Source organism: Aphelocoma coerulescens, chromosome 3, assembly GCF_041296385.1.
Source record: "Aphelocoma coerulescens isolate FSJ_1873_10779 chromosome 3, UR_Acoe_1.0, whole genome shotgun sequence".
Lineage (NCBI taxonomy): Eukaryota > Metazoa > Chordata > Aves > Passeriformes > Corvidae > Aphelocoma > Aphelocoma coerulescens.
In genome coordinates, this window is record NC_091016.1 from 39,371,769 (window position 1) to 39,396,069 (window position 24,301).

Sequence of the window (24,301 nt, forward strand, 5' to 3'; positions counted from 1 at the left end):
GATATTGGAAAGCAGAGCTAGTGCTTGTGCCCTGAGCTGAGAAGTTGCTGAAGAAGTGGGACAATTTAAGAGAGAGCATCACAAGTGAATTGCAATGCTGGGAAGCTGGATGCCTGCAAAACAGTTCCTTTGCTCTGATCAGCTTGTTGGGGAATGTATAGGATTTTAATGTACATTTTTCTAGCTGGTGTTTGCAACAATTCCTTGGGACTTGGTGATGGAACAGATTTTCGTTCTAATTTCTCCATCAAACTAGCATTAATATACAGCTGGTTGTGAGACCACATGCATGGCTTCACAAGTCACACCAGTCTCAGGACAGGTAGGTTGTTGTGGTGGTGTAGAGCAGAACCACAACAGTAACTCTTGACAGATGTGTTTATTAATATCTTTTAGCTTTATTATGGCTGCTAGGTGGTACATATCTGGCATAAACATCATTCAGTCTGAAAACACCGTCCTGTTTTTTTCCTTTAATAGCCTTTATAAACAGAAAATATAGGTGTGGCAGTGTTGTACCTTGGGCCCTCTGATGTGACAGTGCCCCAGCTGGGAATGGAAGCAGGGGCAGGGGTAGTGTGGCATCCTGGTTTTGTCTCTGAGACTCTTGGTGTGTGTTCCCTCTGCACGGGCCAGCTCGGCTGGCTACAGAGGGACAAGCACTCTGCAAGCACCACGAGCTGGCTCAAACGATACGACAGGGGAAGGGGCAGACAGTGCCCACCAGCAGGGTAGGTGGCAGTGAGGAATGAGAAAGGGCAGCCCCAGTTTGCAGCTCGCAGAGATTTGGTGGCTGAGTGCATGTGAGTGAGCTCTCCCTGATCGCTAATACTGCTTACAGTGGCAGGGGAAAGGGACAGGTTGCATACACTGCACATGAATACACACAAGCCACATGGGGCTGATTTTGCCCTTTGTAAGGTGTTTTTAGTGAACCCACTCTACAAGAACGTTCTCACCTCTGCAGCCTGTGTGATATTCACAGCCAGCTGGTAGAAACTGTGGATTTGTTTGGATGTTTTTCCTTCTCCATCCCCTTCCTCAGATTATTGGGAATGGAAGGAGGTAAAGGCAGAGGCGAGGCTGTGCTTTGCGCAGTGCTCTTGTTCTGGCCCCACTGGCAGCTTCCTGAGCCTGATGATAAATGAGCTTGTTGCATGAGCTCCTCCACTGAGGCTTCAGCATCTCTAATAAGGTGGCCAGTGTTTCCCTGTCCTCTGCACCAGCCTCTGCTTTATTAACTGCACTGCAGCAATATTAAACTGGAGCACTGGGTCAACATGATCCGGAGGAGAGGCGCCGAGAAGGGGGTGGAAGGAAGGAGATACCAGGATAGCATGAGACAAGAGAGCACACAGAGCAGGAGAAAGGGAAACAGATGGCAATTGAAGTCGATTGAAAAATGGGTTCCTACTGGACTGAAGCATGCAGCTCTGCACAGGCCTGCTGCTGGCAATCGGGGACGCAAAGGATGTTTAAGGAGGGCAATGCAGAGGCAGACCTTGGCCTCTGTGTCTCTGTTTGCTGGACCTGTGCTAGTGACTACATGCCAGCAAGCAGCTGGCTGGAGCTGCCCCCTTTTCTCCCTTGCACTAATTTCATGCCCTTTAAACTGTGCTGGCAGCGCACCTGGCTGTTTCTACTGACAGCTGCAGCTAGCTCAGGGCCCATGCTGCTTTTCACAGAGAAGAGTCAGTCTTTCCAAAGATATCCAGGGCCAGTTCTTTTGTGATGCCAGGACTGTAGAAACTGTAGTAAAGATGTGCAGAGGGCAGTCTTGCTGGCAGCCAGTCTCTGTGTCTGTCCAAGTTGCATATTGAATAGAGAGAGGACATAGGCTGAGAGAAGATTTAGCTACAAAGTATTTAGTCGAGGGAAAAGACCTTCTTAAAACTTTACCTCTCTGCACCAAGAGGAGATACATGCTGAGCCTTGACTGTGTCTTTCCCATTACCTAGTGATCCAGGTCTCTTCTGGACAGCAGGGAGGTTGCAACCCATGGGAAGCATATGTGCCTTTAATTTCTGTTTTGCAGCCAGACCTGGGTGGCTGCCAGTTATTTATTTGGTTATACAAGTCCCCACGGATAGACTCAACTGGGGGATCCAGAGCTTTGCAGTCCAGACTGGAGGCTGATTTCTCAGTTTGTCCTGGATTAGATGATGTGGGAGAGTACGTGATTTGACCTTGCTCCCGGAGGCTTTAGGTACCCAAATTCCACCTAACTCCCGGCTGAGGTGGAATTTGCACTGTCTGAATCTCACCCTCAGGTTTCTCTCTGACTCTCCATTTTGTTTCTCATCTAAAGGTTATGTCTAGACAAGGGAAATGGCTCCTGACCTCCTCCTATTTGCTGGCTGCCTTCCCAACACCCCAGCAAACGGCAGTCTGTGAGGAGGAGCTGCTGCCAGCCCTCCCAGTCACACTCCACTCCCCAAAAGGTCCCATGCCCGGAGCTGTACCACTCCAGCCTCCTGCTTCTGGCTTCTGACTGCTCCTCTTCTTCCAGATAATTGGGAGTCTGGTGCTAATGATCCCAGGTTAAGTCCCTGTCCCTGGGAGCCAGCTCTGCCACTGCTTGGCCCGAGCAGCAGTGTGGAGGGCTGGCAGATGAGAGGGCTGAGCAGTAGGAGTGCCAGCTGGGTCAGAACCCAGCTTGCATGCGTGCAGATAGGGCATTGTTGATATGAACACATCCCAGCAGCATCCTGGTGCCTCTGGTTCCCAGAGGCACTGCCCTGGTCCTGCCCACTAGGACTGCTCCCAGGTACCTTGTAGGGCAGCACCACGCTGGGGGAAGGCACCAGAACAGCTCCCAGCTCTCTGCTCCCTGTTATCCAGGGGAGGAGGGGGAGGAGACTGCAGCAAGTAGTTCCTCAAGCAACTTACACCCTGATCTGTTCAGGCACAAAGGTCTCACAGAGGTACAATCTGGAAGGCAGGCGCAAAACTGTTTTTCACTGTGAGAACCACATGCAGCCACGGGTTCCCAGGGACCAGTCCCTGCCCCTTCCCTTGGGAGCACCAGCACCATCCAAACTGTGAGCAGATCAAGGAGGTGGGTCAATGTGTCCTGGCCATGTTGGCAAGCTCTACAGCAGCAGCCATTGCTTCTGAGTTTGAACTTAGAGTTACGTATGAGAGGGCTTGGGACAAGCAGAGGAGGGATTGCGTGTACTCCTTTTTACTAAGTGCCACATCGGCATTGCCCCCTGCCCTGCTTTGATAGTGGCCTCCACTTCTGCTGTGCCCTCACTCCATCTTTTTGCCCCACACACTCTACACTGACAGATTTGCTGTAAACCTTCCTCCCATTCCAGTAATCCTGTAACTTCAGAGTTAATGGCAAACACTGAGACTGCCTGTCAGGAGAATTGCCTTTGCGATGAAAACTTCAGCCTAGAGGATATATCAGAGGCAGGGGAAAGCTTAGTGGATGCTGGACTATGGAAAGTCCTGACAAAGGTCTTTTTACCAGGACCAGCATCCCCAGTAATATATCTTGCCACAAGGGTCCAGGCACTGCACAGCAACAGGCAGGAAATTTTATCTTCACAATGCAATCCTCGTTCTTGTCCTTTCCCGGCCAAGCAAGCATGACCATGGCAGGGAAGTTTCACTGACATGTAATTCATCATTTTTAGTGGTGGTGATTTTGATAACGATATTTTCCCCATTGTTTTCTTGAAACTGCCCTGCTGCCTTAGTAAACTGAACAATGTTTAGCTGCTGTGGTTCAGCTAGCATAGTTCAGCCCCTTCAATGGGCATCAGAGGAAGAGGGAGCCTATGAGGGACTCCAGAGAACCATCAACTTGAACTAGACCCCTTGCTCTGGTCTGCAGGGCAGTGTGGGCTAGGGTTCAAGGATGGACCCTATGGAAGGTTGCTGAAGAAGTATGGTAGCAGACTGGTCCCAGTGACACACCAAATGAAATGCCACATGGCCCAGGCAGCAAATGAATGAATTCTGCAGCAGTGATTGTGAACTGAAGGGTATCTTGGTGAAATGCTGTGCTGTGTTTGCACAGGACATGGGTGCACTAACAGGGGTGAACTGGGTTCATTTTCTCCCTTCTGAAGCCATTGATTCTGACACAAAGTTGCTCCAGGACCTGTAGTTCAAGTTGTCCCTACAGTCAGGAGGACACCAAGGCTTCCCTTCAGGGAGAGGTCAGGCTGCTGAGCACTGTTCTGTACCAGGGATGGCCATTTTCAAATCAATACTGCATGAAGGTCTCATGGAGCAACGAGGTATACGTCTGTATAGGAAGAGGAGGAATAGGGTATTAGATGATGGACAGGATTGCTCCGGTTTCCATTTTCAGGATTTTTATAACATTGTGGGCTCTTTTTCTGTGCAGCTCTCTCAGAGAAACACCATCCAAACCTTCATTCCTGTGAAGAAAATGGAGAAAGGCCTGTTGCTGGAGCACATCTTGCCCAACCTGAAAGTGCCTCAGAGCTATGAAGTTCGCCTGACTCCCATCACCAGCTTTGGGGCTGGAGACATGGCTGCCCGCATCATCCGGTACATGGAACGTAGGTGTCTCCTCCTCGGTCCTGCCTACGAGAGCAGGTCCCAGCCTCAGGCCTGGGGATGTGGGCAGGCTGAGGTGTGGTCTTCTGTGACCCTTGGGTGGGTCTCTGTGCTCTGAGGAGTTCTGATGGCACAGTGCTATCACATCTGACTGTGTTTTGGATGTTGCCATCAATGCAGAGTACTAAATAGAGACCTCTGAAGGTCAGTGTCCACTCATCCCTCACTCAGCAGCTCTGACTTGCACTCTGCACTCTGTGGACAGGAGATCCCCAAAACCCCAGTCAGGCCATGCTGTACTCCCCATGGTACAGAGGCCTATTACACAAGATAGCCACTGGATGCTGTGTATTAGCCACACACCCATAAAAGTAAGAGGATTTCAGGAGACTTCAGTTATTTCCAGAGCTGAATGCATGATTCCTTTCCTAACTAGTCACCCCTAAGGCTGTAGCTCTGTCCAATACCTTGAATCCTGGATTATTCCATTAATATACATTGACCATACTTCTCTCCCCATCATTCCAACAGCTCACAGCTCTATTCCCACAACTCTTATGATTTCTTTACTCTCTATTTCAGCAGAAAGTACAGATCCTTCTCCTTCTATGTTTGCTTGATTTCACACAACCTTCTTGTCCCATGGACTGACAATGTGTCTGGTGTTCCCAGCATACCTGTCATCTCAAACTTCCACAGTGCATCAAACTGTTTTGATGCCCCTCTTAGATACCAAGCTTTGGTTTCTAAGTGGGTGCTATCCCACTGGGTGCTCCAGCAGGAAACCACTTGTGTTGCCAGAAGGGTTTCCCTATACAATCCCAGGATCACCCATTAGGTGGGATTTTCTTAAGGTCTGTTGCTGCTTGGATCAGAGTGTCAGCATCTTTTTCCACACCAACACAGGCACCAAGCCCTGCTTTTTTACAGGGATGCTGCCAGGAGACTCATGCATTTGTGACCTTTCTTGATGTGTTTGTTTTATTTTCACACTTTGATTATGATTTGTGACTTGGAGGAGTACTAGCTATTCTGACTTGTTTTTCCATTTCTTTTTCCAGCAATCAACTATCCCAATCCAACAGGTAAGCAACAAGACCTTTGTGTTAATACTTTGAATGCAATTCATGTTAGTCGAGTGGTCCAACAGATCAGGCAAGACAAGCGGCTGGAATACCCAGCTGACTTTGTCAAATCTTTTTCCCCAAAAGAGGATGAAATTGCATACACTAAAGCTTCCAGTAAATATTGCCATTTGTTGTACCTCGAGTTATTGCCAGGAGATTTACACCAGGGATATGCCTCTCACTCACACCTGATACCTCTGTGACTGGGTAGGCTGTGATCTTCAACACCTACCTCCCCACCCCAGCATGAGCAATCTGCTTCCAGTAAGCAGGTTATTAAATGTTCCCCAAAATATCTGTGTTTAGGAATATTCCCCATCCTCTTCTGACTATGAAATATATCACTTGGTACATCTGCGGGCTTGTATGGAGCAGTCTCCAGCTCAGATCTGGCACTTCTTGAAAACTCCTTGAGCACAGTCCCTTTCTTCTTCCCCTCCAGTGTCATCACTGTTAGCTTGATTATTTACCTTTTGGTCACTCCTGGCAAGATGCAGGCCCATCTGTATTGAACATCCAGAGTTCCCATTGATTTTGAGAGCAGAATACACAATGTCTAAGAATGATGGTCTTTAACACCAACATGATAGTGCCCATTGAGCATAAAAGAGGAATTCCAGCTTGCTGTAAGTAGTGGGGAATGATCTTCAGGGAATGCAACAAGGTCTCTTTGCTTTGATTGTAGCATGTAAGCCCAGGCAAAGCTCTTGGGCAGAGATGGGCAGACTACCTGCTAGTGCACCATGAAGAGCATGGGGTTGTGTCTCCCTGTTTCCAGCTGCTGAGTCAGTATGCAGTGTTTTTATGTGTTACTGTGTGTGGAGCTGAGTGCTACTGCTGCACTGCAGGGTAGCAGGGGGAAGGAGAAGCCAGGATTAGGTGATGGCAGCCAAGAATCAGGATAGGGAGCTGTCTTCCTAAGGCAGCCACAAGGTGTTAATTCTTGCACGTTCACACTCTGAGGATGCTTTGATGAACCATACTCTGCCTGAGAGTAGGAGCTTCTTACAGAGTCAGAGGGATTTTGTGGCTCTAATTCCTGATATCATTTGCTTGCCTTTCCTCACTTCCTGATCTTCTTTAAATATTCTCCACAGAAGACTCACTGGGAAACACGGAGCATATTGCCAGGGACCCACTCCAGAATGTGTCTCTTAGTACTTGCTAGAGGAGGCAAGCATCCCAGCCTGCAGGTGGAAGTGACAAAATCTGGCCTTTTGCCACTTGCTTTTACACTGCATAAATCACTGGTAAACCCAGAGCAACTTCAGTCCTAATTGTGTCAATCTCTTGGGGTCTTTGTAAACTGAGCCTTCAGATTGCCTGCCTGGGGTTGCTTTGACAGCTTGATTGAGTCCAGAACAACTGCAGGAAATTTGCCTATGGCGGAGGATAACTCAGCCACTCAAGTTTTTCATGCAGTAAACCCAACACTTAGAGTTTCCTCTTGATATAAGCTGCCCAGCCTCTGGTGGATATTGGGACCTCTGGGCCAGTTGTGAGGGTCTTGCCCATGAGTTCATGCCTTGAGATTGACTGCCTAAAATCAGACCTACCACACTTGCTTTCAGATACTCCCTTTCCTTTCAGTCCTTTCACTGCTGCCAGTGAAAAATGAGCCCAAAGGCTTTTGGCTCTTTCTTTGGACCACAGCTGAGTTCCCCAACTCTCATCCCAGTAACATGGAAATCCCTCCTGCTACCTCTTCTTTTCCTACTTCCTCTGCTACCACCACCCCCAGGGGAAAGTTAACACTAGGCTGCCTAGCCAAATGCTGGGAGCAAACATTGAGAGCTCTGGAGTGAAAGGCAAAGATTAGATGATTAATGCCTCTGGTAGCCTGATCCAAGGGCATGCACAATGGTGATTAATTTACAAACTCTGAGAGTCACTTAATACAATTACTTCTTCATGCATTTTCTCTCTCAGCCTAATAAGATGTTAATAACATTGGGGCAGGCATGCGTGTGGCAGGGTTACAGAGCCAGGTTTGGGGTTATAAAGGAAAAGCAAAGGAAGAGCAGAGGAAGTGAACAAAAGACACTGGGAATTCCAAATATTTAGAGGTCATCAATAAGACTGACTCTTAAAAATCAGTTAATCTGGTTCTAAAAAGTAGAATTCGTATTTTAAAAACTGCCTAAGAACTATCTTAATTCTAAGATTTTACCTGAAAGTTATCTTAGAATAACTGATTATTTTAATGTCATGACCAAATTCCAGTGCTGGGGAATCTGCTCTGTCCTTCTTACCTCCTCTGCAATTTTTTTGGATATAACCTTTGCTTTCTAAACTAAACTCTGGAGTGCTGCCCCACAAGCCACTCCAGTTCCTCAGAAGTGGGTGTTTTGGCTTCCCTTGTTCTATCAGATGTAACCTGCAACCTTGGTGATGGGGACATTAAAAAGCATATGGGATGGCTGGTTTATTTTTCTGTTAGCCAACCTATCTTGCCCTTCTAGAGCAGCAACACTATTTCTCACATACCTGCAGTCTGGCTGTGTTGTGCTAAAACTGTGATTTTGGGACCGTGGACAAGTACAGTGGGTGGTGATCCATGGCACATGCTGGTTGATGTAGATTAGCCTGGCTTGTTGCTTACCATCTATTGCTTGTGTGCCTAGTCTCTGATAATGCTCAGAGTCCAGAGGAATCCAAGTGTGTTCAGGTAAGAACATGTGGGAATGAGATGTCAGCCTGTGTTTAGAGTTGGATTACTCAAGTGTGTGCCCATTCTTCAAGAATGTTTGTAATGCAAAGGTTAAAAAAGGTGACGATTCCTTGTATCTTGATGCAAATAGGATGACTTAAGCAGTTAGAGCATTGTGGAGCTTCCTTCCATTACTGGTTATAAAATCCCCAGAAGCTTGCAATGGCAGAGACTGTTGAATGTTCTTTCTTAGATCATGACATACTTTGAGGTCTCAATACAGTTTTCATTGTCTTCATTTTCTAGATGGGGAAATTGATGTCCAGAAAGTGATAGCCTGTGGGTCACACAGCAGGTCTGCAACAGAGCTGGGGCTCAGAGAGTGGTCCTTTATGCACCAAGCCAGTGTCAGTTGTCAGGCCACAGCTAAAAGATGCAGGCAATTTTATTCAAGTGCACTCCATCTGCTATTCACCCATAGTCTGCAGCTAGAATAGGATTATTATTTTTTACATTCATCTGGCAGCCAGAATTTCAGAACCAGGCATGGCTTTCCCCAAAGGACTAGAAAGGAAAACTTCCATTATGTTTCTCAAGAAGGCAAAGCAACAAGAAATGCTAATAGCCACAACAGAGGGTCCCTCCCCTGGGAGTGCAGGGAGGTGTCTCACTGTGAGCAAACATCTCTGCACTCTGAGCTGCCACCACTGCAAAGCCTGCCTAGGAAATCTGTTTGGTGAAGACAGCAAGCCTTTGAGGAGGCAGCTCCCCTGCCACCTCCACCTCATCTATTACAATCCAGAGAACAACTTCTGTGTCCAATATTTAAATCCACTACTTAAATTTCAAACAGGAAGCTTCATTTACGCCTTGATGATGAGCCAGGATCCCTGTCAAATGGCCAAAGTCTTCAAGAAGGTTTGCATCCCACAATCCAGGTCAAAAGTCAGATCACCTCTGTGGCCTCTGAGGCACAGCAGGTGATCTGACATCTTTTTGGCTGGATCTGCCAGGTTTCTCCTAGTGAACCTTGTTGATAACCATCCAGAGGTGACATGCTGGCAGTGTCCCAAACCACGCTGAACACTTCCTAGTTATTCATGGCACCTCCACTTGTAGCTCAGAGAAACCACAGATCTTTGCTTTCCTGTGGCTTGTTTTAAACCAAAGGACCAGGAGTCAGAGCACTTGGGTTCTGTTTCCAGCTTAGGTCCTGCCTGCTGTGACCTTAAATGTGTTTCCCTGTGCATCTGTTTCCCCACATGTAATGCAGAAGATACACAGAGAGGCATTGCTATGCTACAGAGAAGTTAAGAAGCCTTGTTCATTAGTTGTTGCAAAGTGCCTTGAGCTCCCAAGCTTAGCAGAGGTGATGTGCTGGAGTCACAAACTCCTGCATCCTGCACAGCCAGTGGTGCACATAAGATGGATCATGTTGTTGATTAACCAACAGCATTGCTTGATCTGTGATGCATGGGACCCTTCTCTCTTTTATGCGCTCTGCTAGAAGCGTTGCCTTCTGGAAGTAGCTGCATTTGAGTGAGAAGAGAGGCTGTACTCAGGACCCAGTTTGGACATTAAAAGAGCTCTCTGTAGGCTTTTGAGTCATCTTCTCTGAGCAGTCTCATCCCATGTGTGTGGCTTCTTACAAATGAGGCACAGTAGTCCACCAGGCTGGCACAACCAGGCCTTGGTGCTACATTGGGAATGCTGTTCTCAGGTCCTCTTGTCTTGCACAAATCTCTCTGATCTCCACCTGAGCTTGTGCTTTCTCCTTAATCTGCCTTTCCTTTGATTTGTGTGCCTCCTCATTTGTGGTTTGTTCCCTTTCAGGCAGTTGCCTGGATGGCCTCTGTGTTACAGCTTCCAATGCTCTTTCCACCAGATATTCCCTGTTAAGGTAATTCTGTGCTGGAGAAAGATGTCATCTTTCTTTGAAGGTTCACATGCTCAACAGGGTCAGAGGTGCAAACCACCCTGTTGCTTTTGCAAAAGGACAGTCATGGTGTATCCTGCTGTGTAGGATAATGCCATTCTAAGAGAAAATGTGTCTCTTTTATCTGCAGCTGGCAGCCCATGAGCTGGACTCATGCAGATGTTTGTCTTTGTTCCAGTGGAGAGCAACCAGGGGTGTTACACAACCCAGCAACATCAGCAAGCTTGCAGGCTCCAGCCCCTCCTTTGAGGACCACTGGGTATCTGCCACAGCCATGAACTTCCTTCTCTCAGCCATGAGAGCTGAGGAAGGACCCTTAGGAGCTGCTTTCTCACTCTTTTCTCCTTCCATTTCTTTGTTCTGGGGATGGAAGAGGCCCCCTGTCCCACACAGTTGCCCTGTCTCAGACCCTGAGAGCATCTGCCCTGTCCTCTGCTCCCTTCTCCTTCAGCTCCAGATGCTGTTCAGGCTCCTGTGCTAGCTACTGCTCAGCAGTGGCTAATTTGGATTTGGATGCTAATTAGAAATGAGGAGATTGAACAGAAAGCACTTAGCCAGGGTTAATCAGCAGTTAAGTGGCCAGCCCAGACAAGCTCCCGATGGCTGTGCTCAGCCCAAAGGAGTGGGCATGTGGCACTTCCCGCTGAGCTTATGGGAAACCCAGCTGCCCTGGTCTGTGAACCAGGCCTTGGCTTGCCACACATTGTCCAACCTATGCTGGCAAAGATATTTTTGCAGGCCACAGGAGGCTGCATCCTCTTTTCTCACTGTTTTGATGGGATGCTGGAAAGAGACAGGCAAGAAGGGGGAACCCACTTCCCTACCACAGGGGTGTGCAGACCTTTCCTGTCTGTTTGGATTACATTTTCAGTCGTTTTCATTTCCAAATGGGAGGGGATGGGGAGGATGCTAGCTACAGGGTAGCCATCAGAAGGTGCAGCATCTCAGAGTCAATATTCTGTTCATTTCATGAGCAGCCTCTCTTCTCTGGTACAAGATAACAGATTTTGTGTGTATGGTAGGTGTATGAAGCTCCTAACATCACATTGTACTGCATCTGGAGCTTTTGGCCCTGACATTGCAGAAAACTTCCCTTGTCTGTCCCACCCTTGGCACCCAGCCCATAGGCTGAGGACCCTGCTCTGCCCTACATGTCCTGCCAGAGTCACCCATGCTAGGAGAAAAAGCCTCTTGCCCAGGAACCAGAGCAAGTCATCACTGAAGATAAAAGAATGTGGAAGCCCCAGTAGGCATTTGGGCTTCTCTTCATCTAGGCATGATAGATTATGGTAGGAGGTAAACACCAAAAAGTTGAGTCTTGCACCAGCATGCCATGGATGAGGTTCCTAACACATCCCAAGACCTCGTCAAGAGCCTGTTTTCCTTTGTGTATGTGTTCTTTCATGGCTTTATCTTTCGGTTTCATAGCACATTTCCTTGCTTTTACATAAAAGCAGCAAATAAAGATGTCTGTGCTTGCTGTATCTACATCACTCACAAGGTCTGAGACCCCACTTCCAGCTCATTCTCCAGCTCTGGTTTCTGCCCAGGGACCTTTCACAACACACAACAGTTTTCACATCGGTTCTTAGACCTGTTTTCTCTTTGTTTTTTTCCTGTTCTATCTATCCCTCTCCTATTGTGTCAGCAGTGTAAAGCTGGTTCTTGGCCTTTGCTTTTTGTGACTCAAAACTACCTTTTTAACACAAAGGTTACAATCTTCAGACTGGTCACGTCCAATTCATTTCAATTTCTGCAAGTCCATATTGGGTTATGTCTATGCACAAGATTTTTCATGTCTTACATATTGCTGTAGGGTGTAACCATCTTGTGGTAGTAATAAAAGTGAGCCCTATTGCACATGTGGTTGATCCTACATAAAAATCATTTACCTACGTGTTTTATTTTGTTAGAGGAACCAGCACAAGCTGCAAAATCAAATGTGCCTTTTAGCTGACATAAATTAGATGTACTCTGGCTAAATGACACGTTTGTCGCACTGAGCTGACCTCTTCTCCACAGCTGATTTTTTTTCATGTGTGTCATAGTTTAGTTTAATATATAGCCTGAAGGGGGGGTCATCTGCTGCTACTTTTTCCTCTCTCCTGGGGAAATTATTCTACCATCAAGTTGTTCTGATATAAAAGCCCTTGTAGCCAGTTTGCCTTCGGTGATCTTTTTATGCTCCTACACATTTGCCCCTTCAGATCTCTCAGAGAATCTCTTTCTCTTTAGCCATAGTAGCTTTATTCCATTTTGTCAGACCATCACATCCATCAGCCTGGATTAACACTTCCGTAACAACACTGATCACTGATGTAGTATGGGTAGTGATAGGACAAGGGGGAATATTTTTAAATGAAAGAGAGGAGATTCCGATTAGATTTTAAGAGTAAATTCCTTACTCAGAGAGTGGTGAGGCACTGGAACAAGCTGCCCGGAGATGTTATGGATGCCCCATCTGTGGAAGCGTCCAGGGTCAGGTAGGATGGGGCTCTGGGCAACCTGACCAAGTGAATGGCATCCCTGTCATGGCAATGGGTTTGGAACTGAATGGTCTTTGAGGCTGCTTCCAACTCAACCCATTCTGTGATTTCTATGATTTCTGTGATGCCTTCCTTTGCAGCCTCCTGCTGAGGTTGGGGGCTGTCCATCTGCCCCCGGCTTGACACAGAGCCTCCAGCAGTGACACAGCACTGCTGCGAGCACCCAGGCAGTTTGGGGAGGGTGTTTGAAAAGCAGCAGCTTAGCAGCCCCTTCTCTTCCCATGCCCACAGATAACACCTGCCGCTTCGAGGACGAGAAGATCTGCGGCTTCATGCAGGACAAGATGGACAACTTTGACTGGACCCGGCAGAATGCCCTGACCCAGAACCCCAAGCGCACCGTCAACACAGGGCCCCCCACGGACATCAGCGGTACGCCGGAGGGTAGGCACCAGTCTGGATTTCTTTTCGGCTTGGCTGGGGAGGCGAGGTGCACACCATCTCTTTTCAGGAGTCTTACAGCTCTGAGAGCTGATGGAGGGCTGATCTGCTTTCTACATCACACAGAGTGCAGGGAGCAGGCAGTTAATTTGCATGTTACTGACTGGAATTAAACACACAATTAAAACACCCACAACTTTGTTGAAGGGAATAGTGTGAGCATTAGTTCTTGTTATCAACTAATTGCCTGCTGCCTAATGCCCTTGCACTGTTTGATGCTTGTTTTGAAGTAAAAAATGGATTAACGACAAGGAGAACATCTCTAACACCTAGAAATGGTCCTGTAGGTTTTAGTGAGCTGTTTCCTCAGAGAAGTTCTCAGGGATGCAAACAGATCTCCTCAGTACCAAGCACAGAAGCATGAGAGAGCAGACAGGAGCTGCCTGTGGGGCGGAAGGAAGCCCCACCTACAGCTGAAGGAGACTGGTGTTATTTATTGCTCACAGTAGCTGTGCATGGAGTACATGCTCCCAGTTTAGCTGGATATTACATCCTTCTTTCTGTAATAAGAAAAGTAAATTTATATGCAAACACATACCTTTGAACTCAGAAAAAAATGGGAACATCCAATGGCCAGCTGAGGAAATGGCTTTTCCCATTAGTGTTCAGAACACCAACCTGATTGAGCATTGAAAATGATGTTAACAAATTAAATGGCTAATCTGTTCCTCCCTGGGCTGTTAACAACTGCTTTGGTATTGTTCTCTTTAGACAACAATATTGTTTAGGCTAGATGTACCGAATCCTCTCTCCCTCTACTTGAGGCAGAGAAATTAGTCTGGAATGGTTTCTCTTTCTGGGGTTCTCCTTGCACAGTGCAGTCAGCCCTGAGGCTCCTTGTTCTGTAGCAGCGAGGCTCATTTTGCACCCAGACAGAGCATGTGCATGTTCAGGGGTTCACCTGCTATGTGTGCTCACAGCAGGTCTGCAGATGCCCATCTCTCCTGCTCGTCCCTAAATACTGCTGAGGCAGAGGAGGCACTGCAGACATCCTGCAAGTGTCTCTGGCCAGCATCACAGTGGGTGCAGAGCAGTTGGGAAGAGCAAGGCCATGTCCCACAGAGGAGGGGTGTTCTCCCAGCCACACTGGCATCCCATCATTTGGAGGAAGGGAGACCCAGTGTGTGCTGCCTTTGCCCACCTTTCCCTCTCATTCTGCAGGTTATTACATGTTCATCGAGGCATCCCGGCCCCGGGTGACAGGAGACAAAGCCCGGCTCATCAGCCCCCTCTACAATATCACTGCCAAGTATTACTGTGTCTCCTTCTACTACCACATGTACGGGAAGCACATTGGTGAGTACCCTCTGGGGAGGGGTAAACCCAGCCTCATGTGGACTCCTGGGGAAGATCTCCAGCCTCTTGCTCCAGCAGCTGTGCCTGTGACCAGCAATTCCAGAGGGTGGGAGTCCTACTCCAGGATTCCAAGAAACAGGGTAGGCTGCTGCTCTCAAACACTTGTCCTGCAGCCCAGCAGTGTCAGGGTTGTGAGGCTGTCACAGCCCATCCTTGGGGCAGCACCTTACAGCCAGTCTGTCCATTGGAGAGGAGAAGAGGCTGAAGGGGCTTTGTGGGACCAGAGAGCTCTGTGGAGGCCACAGCTATATTGGAGTGGGCAGGATGTGTGCTCCCCCAGCTGTGCCAAGGGGCTGCCTGCTCTGCCTGGCTCCCTCGTCTCACTACTGTAAGCCTCGAGTGCAGCGAGCACCACAGAAGCGCCTGACACACTAATGAGTTTCCACATCCAGTCAAGGAGCAACTGCTAATTCGTCACCTCTTGATTATAATTTCATTAATTTGAATAATAGATGCACTCTTCCCACAGCACACAGGGTTATTAATCACCTGCTGGACTAGAGCCTGACTGAAAAATCAGGGCCCAGGCAGGAATGTGTCTGCCCTTCAATAAGTGGGGTTAATTAACAACTCTCTGCTCAGTACTGTAGATGTCATTGGGAGGGAACATGCTCCTGAGTCTGGCCACATCTCTGCGCACATGTGGCACGGCTGAGAGGTTAAACTGCAAAATCTGGGCAAGGCTGAAACCCTGACACCATGGGTGTCAGGGCCTAGGAGCTGGACTGCAGTTCACTGAGCAGGTTTCCATCTGTGTCTGTGTTTTGAGGGTTCATATCTGCTCTCTGCACTTGGAATTGGGCTAGGTCAAAGGTGTTTTCACACACCTGGATTCCCCCTGGAGACAGGCTGCTCCATGTTGTAGTCATGCCAGCAGTGGCAGGTTGCTCAGGCAGAGCACTGTTAGTGTTGGCTCATACCAGGTTTTCCTGGACCTGCTGGTCCTGCTTAGCTGACAGAGTCCAGCTGCTAATGCTCTCTGGTAAACTCATGTGTTCCCTGCAGCTGGCCCTTATGGTAAGCTAGCTCTGCTGCCTAATGCCTGCACATCTTCTCCTGGAGGCTTGGAAAGGGATCTCATTATTTGATGAAGAGTGGCCCAGACTGGTGGGAGATTAGCAAAAAAAAGATGTGGAGAAAGGAGGCCTCTCTTGCTTTTCTTCCTGTGTCATATTCCCAAGTTCATTTCACAGGTAAAGTAAAAGCTCATCAACACTTGCTTGATTTTGGAAGAGAGCTCGGTTTAACAGTTCTCTTGTGGTGGTTGGTCTGGAGATGGGGTGGGCTGGACATGACAGAGAATCAATTCATTACAGGTTCTTCGCTTTTAGCTTTTTAACTCTTTACTTATTTTCTCCATCCACAAATTACCCAAAAGCTACAGTGACTCCCAAGACCTAAGAAAGCCTCTGAGTGCTATTTTCTTTTTCTCAGCTTTAGACACCTTTTATATCTGTTGATTTTTCCCTTCATACCCAATGTTATGGCCCCTGCCTCATCCCTGTTCTCTTCTGGTTGTACAAAGGGGCTGATAAATTTTCTGTGAGTGGACAGACTCTTGAATGCTGAGGGCAGATTTTAAAATTAGACTGACTAGATAGAGACAGAGATTGAAAGAGAATGAAATGAGAAAAAAGTTATTTTTCTCTTGGCCTGTGGAATACATTACTTGGTCCAGCAAACCCACCATGTATCTGTCTGCAAATTGAAGCTCAGTTCCTTGATGCCAGGCTTGATGCCCTTATTGGCTGAAGTCCTCTCAGAGTCCTTAGGGCAAAACAAGTTTACTCAGCTCTTCTTCTTTAGCCCTGGCTTTGAGGAGGGTGTAGGACTCAGTAGGACTTCTGCGAAATGAGGCGACAGTCCCTGCCCTCCCATCCATCTCACATATGCAACAATATGAAGGTAAAGGTGGGCTTGCTCCAATCTGGAGCCATGCCTCACTTCCCATATATCTATCCCTGATGCCTGCAGTCACAGCCACAACCCCTGGCTCACCAAGTGCCAGCACAGTCCTGCCAAGCCAGGTGCCAGCAAGAGCATATCAGATTGTTCCTGTCAGCAGACAGTGCCAGCAAGAGGGTGTCTCCCATCCCAGGCCTTTTCCAGCTGCATTGTGGAGCAAACTGAAGCTCTGTCACTACAAAAAGTAGCTGTATAAAATCCCGACATTTATTTATTTTTTTAATAACCCTTTTATTACCTTTTTTTTCCCCACTACAGAACTTGAAAGCTGGTTTACTCTCACAATTTGACTATAAAATATCCACAGCCATCCAGGCAAATCTTCCCTGGGAGAGTTCCCAGACACTACTCGTTTATAATAGATATGACGAAAGAGAGAAACGGAATACAAATGCACTGGTTGTAGCCATGATATAAAATATTCAGTGACTAGCAGAGCAGGATGCTGTTGAATGTCTCTTAGCTGATGAGAGAGCAGGATGAAGGGGAGCTCCCTGGAGGCAATTCCCGTTCTTCTGAAGTTATTTGGTCATCTGTTTTTCTTCCTCTGGCCGCCTCTGTAGCAAGCATTCACACTGCCCTATGATCCTGCTAGCCCCAACACAATAATCAAGGGGAGGGGAAGAACAGAAATCCCGTTTCCACAAGGCATTCAAGAACGAGGGTGTCTTACGTGCGGCTGGCGTAGAAATACCAAATGAGGCTCAGTTGGTTGAAGCTCGGTGCTAATGATGCCATGGTCATGGCATCAATCCCCATATGGGCCATTCACTTAAGTGTTGGACTTGATGATCCCTTCCAGCTCAGAATATTCTGTGATTCTGTGTTTCTGAGGAATTGCTTGCTTTCTTCAGGGGAGGAAACTAGCGGTGGCAGCTAGCAGCTATTCGCCAAGTTCAAAAAACCTCTTTGCCAGGTTGGCTGGGTGAGTCAGCATTGCAGCTTGGAGCAAATCCTCAAGTCCTTGCTGCAGCCATCAGACTCCTCTTCCTCCCTTCCCAGGGGCTGCCTGAGAGGGGGATGCTTTAAGAGGACAGTTTCCCTGACAGACTGGTTCGACCACAGTCCCCTGCCACCTTTCTCTCATGCCTCCTAACTCAGTGGTCAGCCAGGTTATGATCTGCACGGCCTCCTGCTCGCTGCTGGATGCTCTTGCAGGCCCTGCAGCAAGAGATGTCTTCGTGGTCAGGTGGCAGGATGAAGATTGCTGAGAGGGACCTGGAAATTTCAGCCACACTGAATGGAGAGTTAAGGGTGTGATTATTCCAGTGCTGACACAGACCTTACCTGACCACCCCAGCTAAGTCTGGTCTATGTATAATCAGGATACGAAGCTTCCAATAAAATTGTACAGTACTCATTGCTGTCTACAGCTTCTTGAGGAGGGAAAGGGGGTGAAAGGTGCCGATCCATGGTATCCAGTGACAGGATGCATGGGAATGGTTCAAAACTACATCAGGGGAGGATTAAATTTCTTTATTGAAAAGGTGGTCAGACACTGGAATAGGCTTTCTAGAGAGGTGATCAAAGTGGTCAGGCAGTTGGACTAGTTGGTGGTTTTAAGTCCTTTCCAACTTTTCTTTCCCTTCACTTTCCTTTTGTTTTTTTCTCTTCTACTCTATTCTAAGATCCCATGAGGGACAGTGCTGGGGACTGATTAAGAAGGATTTTGGTTCTGAGTCACTGGAAACAATGAGACCAGATCAGATCTCTTGCCACAGCATCTGTCAGTTCAAGAAAGCCATGGCTGTTTCACAGAGGGAATTGGGTTGTGGGCAGGCCACTTACACAGGCAGTGTCACCACTGCTGCTCTCCTGCTGAGGAGGAATCACAGGTCTGGAAGGCCTGCCAAACTGGATTGCTTCTTTTCTTGTCCCACTCAGATCAGACAATCAGTGCAAAGGCATGTCTAAAAGGCCGTGGTAGATGATCACATGTAGGAGCCGGTGGGTGCCATGTGGCTTCAACTTGTTTCTGACAGGTGACAGTAGCCAGATCACACAGTCTGGTCACACAGATTGAGAGGTACCAGTTATGTCGATGTAAAAGCAGCTTGCACCACAAAGCCATCATCTTTTAAGATTCAGCATCGTAGCTCCCTCGTTCCTACCCAAACTTTGTTTATGAACGCAGCACCCTGCCACTGCACAGTAATGCAGGTGGCACCCTGGAGGTAGCTGCATTCTTTTGGATACATGGTTTGCCTCATATAGAAATGTGTTGTTCATTAAATCCATGCCATTATCTCCAGTGCAATAACTACACAGTAGAGATTACATCACTGGATTGATTGAGGGGAGACTGATTTTCCTAATGAGTATGATTCACTTCCCTCTAGACTCTTGAAAACAAGTTGCGGTTAGAGTTAAGTGAACAGTCTGTAATGAAAAAATGTATTCAACTTTTTAATACTCATTCTTTTTCCACCTATTCAGATGTGTTCTTGGCTTTACTCATTCCTCCATCAATAAACACGTATTGACTAATGAAGAGATCCAGCACCTTCCTGTGGGCTGTGGTATGGACCCTTTGGATAGACTGTGGCCTCTTCTAGTAGTATCTGCATGGGTTTTTTGGGAGGTTAGTCAATTACCATGATCATGAGCAAAGATTTTAAATATCTAGCAAGGAGACCATGTATTTGTAAAGTGTCATTCAACCTTTGTAAGTTCAATACAGTGGCTCTGAACCAAAGACAGATGAAGTCATTGTTTTTCTAAAGAATTCAGTGAACTTTGAGTTAGAGGCATAGATTTAAAGATTATTAAGACCCAATGGTACTGATACATCATCTAATCAAACTTCCTGCATAACCAAGGACAGAGAATTCCCTTCAGTTACTTTTGCTGGAGCCCAGTAAATCCTATGTGTCTATACTTTCATTATATGTTTACTTATGAAGAGCACCAACAGCATGTTTGATAGGTAGGATTGAATCATCCCTAAGCCAAAGAGCTTGACATCTAAAGAACACATGGAGACGAGGGAAGGGTGTTCAGATGTGGATTGGCTACACATCATTTTTATTCCACAAATGTTGATGCAGGTATTCTGTTTAGTACCTTAAACATGGATTCACTGCCTTTCCTTGCCCCTCACTAGAAAGGAATCACTGAGTCAAGTTCCCAGTGCAGATAGACACTGAAATGTTGCCTTCTTCAAAAGCCCTCTTCTGTCTTGCTAGCTGAATGTCTGTTTACTTTCCTGCTGCAGATTTCGTTGGCAAGGCTGTCGGAGCACAGATTGCTGGCACCCATTCATTTGCAGGTGCCCTGAATCCCGACAGATTTTCTTTGCTCCTGATCACCTGATTGGAGACACAGTTATTCCTCTGGTGGACAGTTGCTGTGATCTCCCCTCCTGCTGAATGATCAGCAGAACATCTTTCCATTCAGACTTTAATCACAGCAGCAGCCCTGTGCAAAGTTTAGGAGCTTTAAGGATACACTGCAACCTGATTATCTCCTGAGACATCAGGTGTTGCATCAATTATTCAGACTCTGAAATTGATATATACAAAACACAACAGACACTTAAGAGGAAACAGGAACTCTCAGAGTATATCCAGCTACTTCTTTAGCACTCCCTTGTCACTCTTCTATTCTCTCCATAGACCATTAATTATTTCACTGTTGGTCACTCGAGGTGCACATCTGGACACCCCCCTGGGTGCTCTGACAGAGTAAAGGCTGTGGGGCCAGAGTGCAAAATTATGATACATACTTGTGCATCCATCCTAATCTGTATTTGAGCTTCAACCGGGCATGATTTTGTAATGTATCCCAGAAAATCAAAGAAATGCTCCACAAGTGTCAGTCACCACCACCACTTCCGGGAGTGATTTCCTCTCCCAAAGAGAGCCCTGCAGGGGTGACAGGCACCCCAGCACCTGAAGGAGTTTGCGGTTGCAGATTTGGGGTCTCACAGTCTCAGCTAGTCCCCTTGAAGTTTTGTGGTGCAAGTACGGCAGGCACGAAGTGGGAAAAGAGTCTCTTGCTATAATTCATCCTGACTCTAAGCTGGGTGCACAGCCTGCTCTAACCAACAGCCTTCCTGCAGCAAATCACTTCCAAGGCCTGAACCATTCATCCTCTCACATCTCCCTGGGTCAGGCAGAGGATGAGGCCAGAGAACAGCTTTTGAGTGGTGTCCTCAGTTCAGCAGGAAGAATATGTGATCTCAGCTGCTCCTTCCTCTGTCTCGCTGGCTTCAGCATTGCAGTAAAACAGGCCATCTGCTCCAAGCCCTGCAGCTGTGCAGCTGCCCTGTGCTTGGCTCCCAGGACTGAGACACCACAGACAGGGTGATGATGGGGAAATAGGAAAATTGTTAATAGGGATAGAGAAGAGACAGGCAAGATTTTCCTCAGCATAAGTACATCTGTGTCTGCAGGGTTTTTGTCAGGAACCCTTCCACACACATCACTTGTGTTTTGTGGGCTCTGGGAGGCTCCCTCCTCTCTTGCTGAGGTCTTTTCAAAGCCTGCCCACAGAAGGGAGACAGGCAGAGTCCCCTGTCTGGCTGTTGTGCTCTTTTAGACCTGGTAGTGTCTATGAAGCAGACTTTGTTTCAGCTTGTCAGAGAGTGCTGAGCACAGTGCATGCTCTCAGTCTGAGAGCTGAGCACATGAATTCCATAAAGGACCCAGCTGTCCCTGGTGCCAAAGATGAAAGGGCCCGTTATCAAAGCTGGGAGGAGAGAGAGCATTGCCTGAAGGCATCTGGGCATGTCACGAAACAGAGGGTGAACAAGGAGCAAACAGACCTCACAGCTGAACTATGGTTCACTCTGCTTCTTGAGTCTGCAAAATTGGTGGGAAAAGTTGCCTACACATGATGTCCTTCTTGCTAGGTTTATCATACTCTCATTTTTAATGGTTGGACTTGATGCTAAAGGTCTTTTCCAATGTAAACAATTCTATGATTTTCCGCCAGGCTGGCCTCTCCTCTCTGAGGTAGTACCCAGCACTTCTGGGGACCACGAGCCTACAGCAGGAAAGAGGGAAGGAGCTGCCCCCATCGGCATCATCGCATCCTGCTTGCCAGCAGCTGCACAGAGAAATGAAGGAGAGCATCCATTTCCCTGCCAAGCACCTGGAGCTCCCCCTGCCCTGCCTGAAGCTGAGTCACAGGCAGCACTGGGCTCCTACACAGCCATGGCCCCAACAAGTGACCAGCTCTGAATTTACCTGAGTCACCTTCCCTGTGCCGTCTCTCTGTTCTGGCTGCATATTGGATGGGCCTTTGTTCTTCTGAGATAGCATAAATTTAACATTGTGGAGCGTGGAGATCTTTCTTCTCCCTCTTTTGAACTTCTTAAACCACATCCTGTTGTCCACAGAGAGAAAGCCTCTTGCTGGTCACAAACAACCTCTGAGGGAATTTTCCATGAAAAGGGGTGTCAGGATTTGGTTCCATAAACACAGTATCAAAGATGGAAGTGTTGTATCATTCATCTTTCTCTGCTAACAATTTCTCTAATTAGACTGGTGGATCAAATGAGCAAAGGAGCTCAAGCATAGCTCCATTGCAAGTCTGCTCCTGCCTTATCACCATCTGCTCTCTGTGTACACAGACAGGTGGGGATATGCTGGAGAGAAGGAGCTGTAGCTGTAGCTTGCCTGCCTTCCTCCCATTCCTCATCATGAGACAGCCATGACAGTACCACTGCACTTACCCCTCTGTCTGCAGGGCCCAGGTCCCCCCTGCCCAGTGTGTCTCTCTAGGGGGTCCATCCATATGTCCACTTTGCCTTTTTAGAGTGTTGTTGCTTCTCTGCTGGTACATTCCCTCCATCCTGAAATTCCTGTACATGCCAGACTACTCAGATAGATAGTGATGGATCACAGATCAATCTGTGCAGTTGGTGTAGCTATGTCAGGGAATATTGCTTCAAGCCCAGCTTCATTTGATGGTGGTTTAGGAGGTCAGAGGTGGAAATGTGTTTGTTTCTTCGGGTTTTTGAAATCCACAGTTAGCTCCAAAGAAAATTCCCTGTAGCCATATATAAGTAATTTTCACAGGTTTGCTGTAGGAGAAACATTGCCAATCAAAACTTACCTTATTGCTGTTTATATCCCCAGAAAGTCCTAGACACAGCAGGAAACAGGAGGCTTTGATTCCCCTAATTCCTTTCTCTGTAGCCTCCCTACTGTACCAAAGCATGGAGTGTCCCACAGCAATCAGCCAGCTGGCAGCACAGGCCAAACATTCTCCATGCCCAATGCAGATGCCTTATGAGTAGAGGTGGGATCATGGTGCTTTCCAAACTCTGACCAGGATGAGCTCTCTGAACCCTCCTGCTCTGGAGTTAGTGAAGTGTGGCTGCAGAAACGGGTCTGTGTAGTGACCCTATGACTGCACAGAGGGGACCCTGCACACCAAGCTGAGAACAGTGGAAGACATGTAGAGATGAAGTTCTCTGTAGTCAGGAGTGGAAAGCAGCCCAGAGGCTTTAATTGTCTTACTCCTCATATGTTAATGTGTGAAGCATCCTGAGAGACTGTGAATGAGTAAATACATCCTACCATGGCACGAAGACAACTTACATTCCTAGAAATTATGAGTCAGTACCACTTGGTATTATTTCTGCTTCTTTATCTGTGCTACAATTATTTTTCCACCCTCTGCTTTCTAGCTCTCAGAGCAGTAACTTTTCTCCCAGCTCTGTAACCAAGAACACCAGCCTGATGCTGACTGCTATACATTAACATCCATTTAAATGAGAGAGGGAGAGAGACCTGTGTTTGTTGTGAATATTATAAACAGTAATAGATTCTTTCTGGAGACTGTCATTTGCTCCTGGGATTTGCGTGCACTAAGCTTTGGGCTTTTAGTTTCTGATCAGTGGCATTAACATTAAACACTCAAAGAAGTGCTCAGAGCCCCTGTTGGAAATGTAAGAGCTCTTTTCTCCCTGGATTGGTTTTAGCCCTCATTTTGGGTCTATGGGTGACTCTGCTAAGCTGTGCAAGGTCTAAGTCCTCTCCACACCGTGACTCTCTTTCTAGGTACTGGATATCTCTTGTAATCAGTCAGCTTCTTATTTCAGTCTGTCTTGCCTGCACTGGAAATGCCGTGGGAATTTCCATAGGGCCTTTCAGCCCTGAATTCCCAGGTGGGTGCCAAATCTAAACTGGAGCTGCAGCCAGGAATTCTCATCAATAGGTGGTCTCCTGAGATTGCCCCGTACTGGAGCAAGGATCTTACAGGAGTGCAGCAGGCAGTTGCAGTGAGACCAGGCTGTGTGCCAGCTCATGGCTGTGGATCCCAACAGCCTTCCCTACCCATCCCGCAGAGCTCTGCTGCACTTGGCATGATACCCCATGTCTCAGTGTGTAGTGTCATCCTCCCTTTGCTTCCTGACTATTCCAGCTGCCTGCCTCCCATCCTGAGCCGTGTAAACTGAGCTGTTCCTTAGCCTTTTCCGCACCCCATCATCTTGCATTAACTCCCCAAGAGAACTCCTGAGGAAACCTCTACCTTTTCTGCCATCCCATACCGACTGTGCTGGTGGTCCCTCCCTTACAGACCCTGCCTCCCTCCTGCTGCTGCCTGTGTCAGCTCTTCTGGATCTACACTGCAATTCAATGTGACAGTGAAGTTCTGTCCTCTGGAAACTGAGTGAAGACCTTTTTTTGTTGTGAGAAGGTAACATTTAAAAGGCATCCCTTGGGTTACTCTATCTGGAAGCCCAGCTGGTCTTTTGTGTGAGTGCCACTCTTTTGAAATGCCAGCTCTG

At 47.5% G+C, this 24,301-nt stretch overlaps 1 protein-coding gene across 1 annotated transcript in view; it reads left to right on the top strand.

Annotated features, from left to right (window-relative positions):
• MDGA1 (MAM domain containing glycosylphosphatidylinositol anchor 1) overlaps positions 1-24,301 on the top strand; it is a 139,719-nt gene that overhangs the window by 108,994 nt on the left and 6,424 nt on the right. Inside the window, exons 13-16 of the mRNA XM_069009841.1 lie at positions 4,364-4,541; positions 5,601-5,624; positions 13,030-13,182; positions 14,401-14,535. Of these exons, the coding sequence (XP_068865942.1) occupies positions 4,364-4,541; positions 5,601-5,624; positions 13,030-13,182; positions 14,401-14,535 (490 nt within the window). The remainder of the gene's footprint in view (positions 1-4,363; positions 4,542-5,600; positions 5,625-13,029; positions 13,183-14,400; positions 14,536-24,301) is intronic.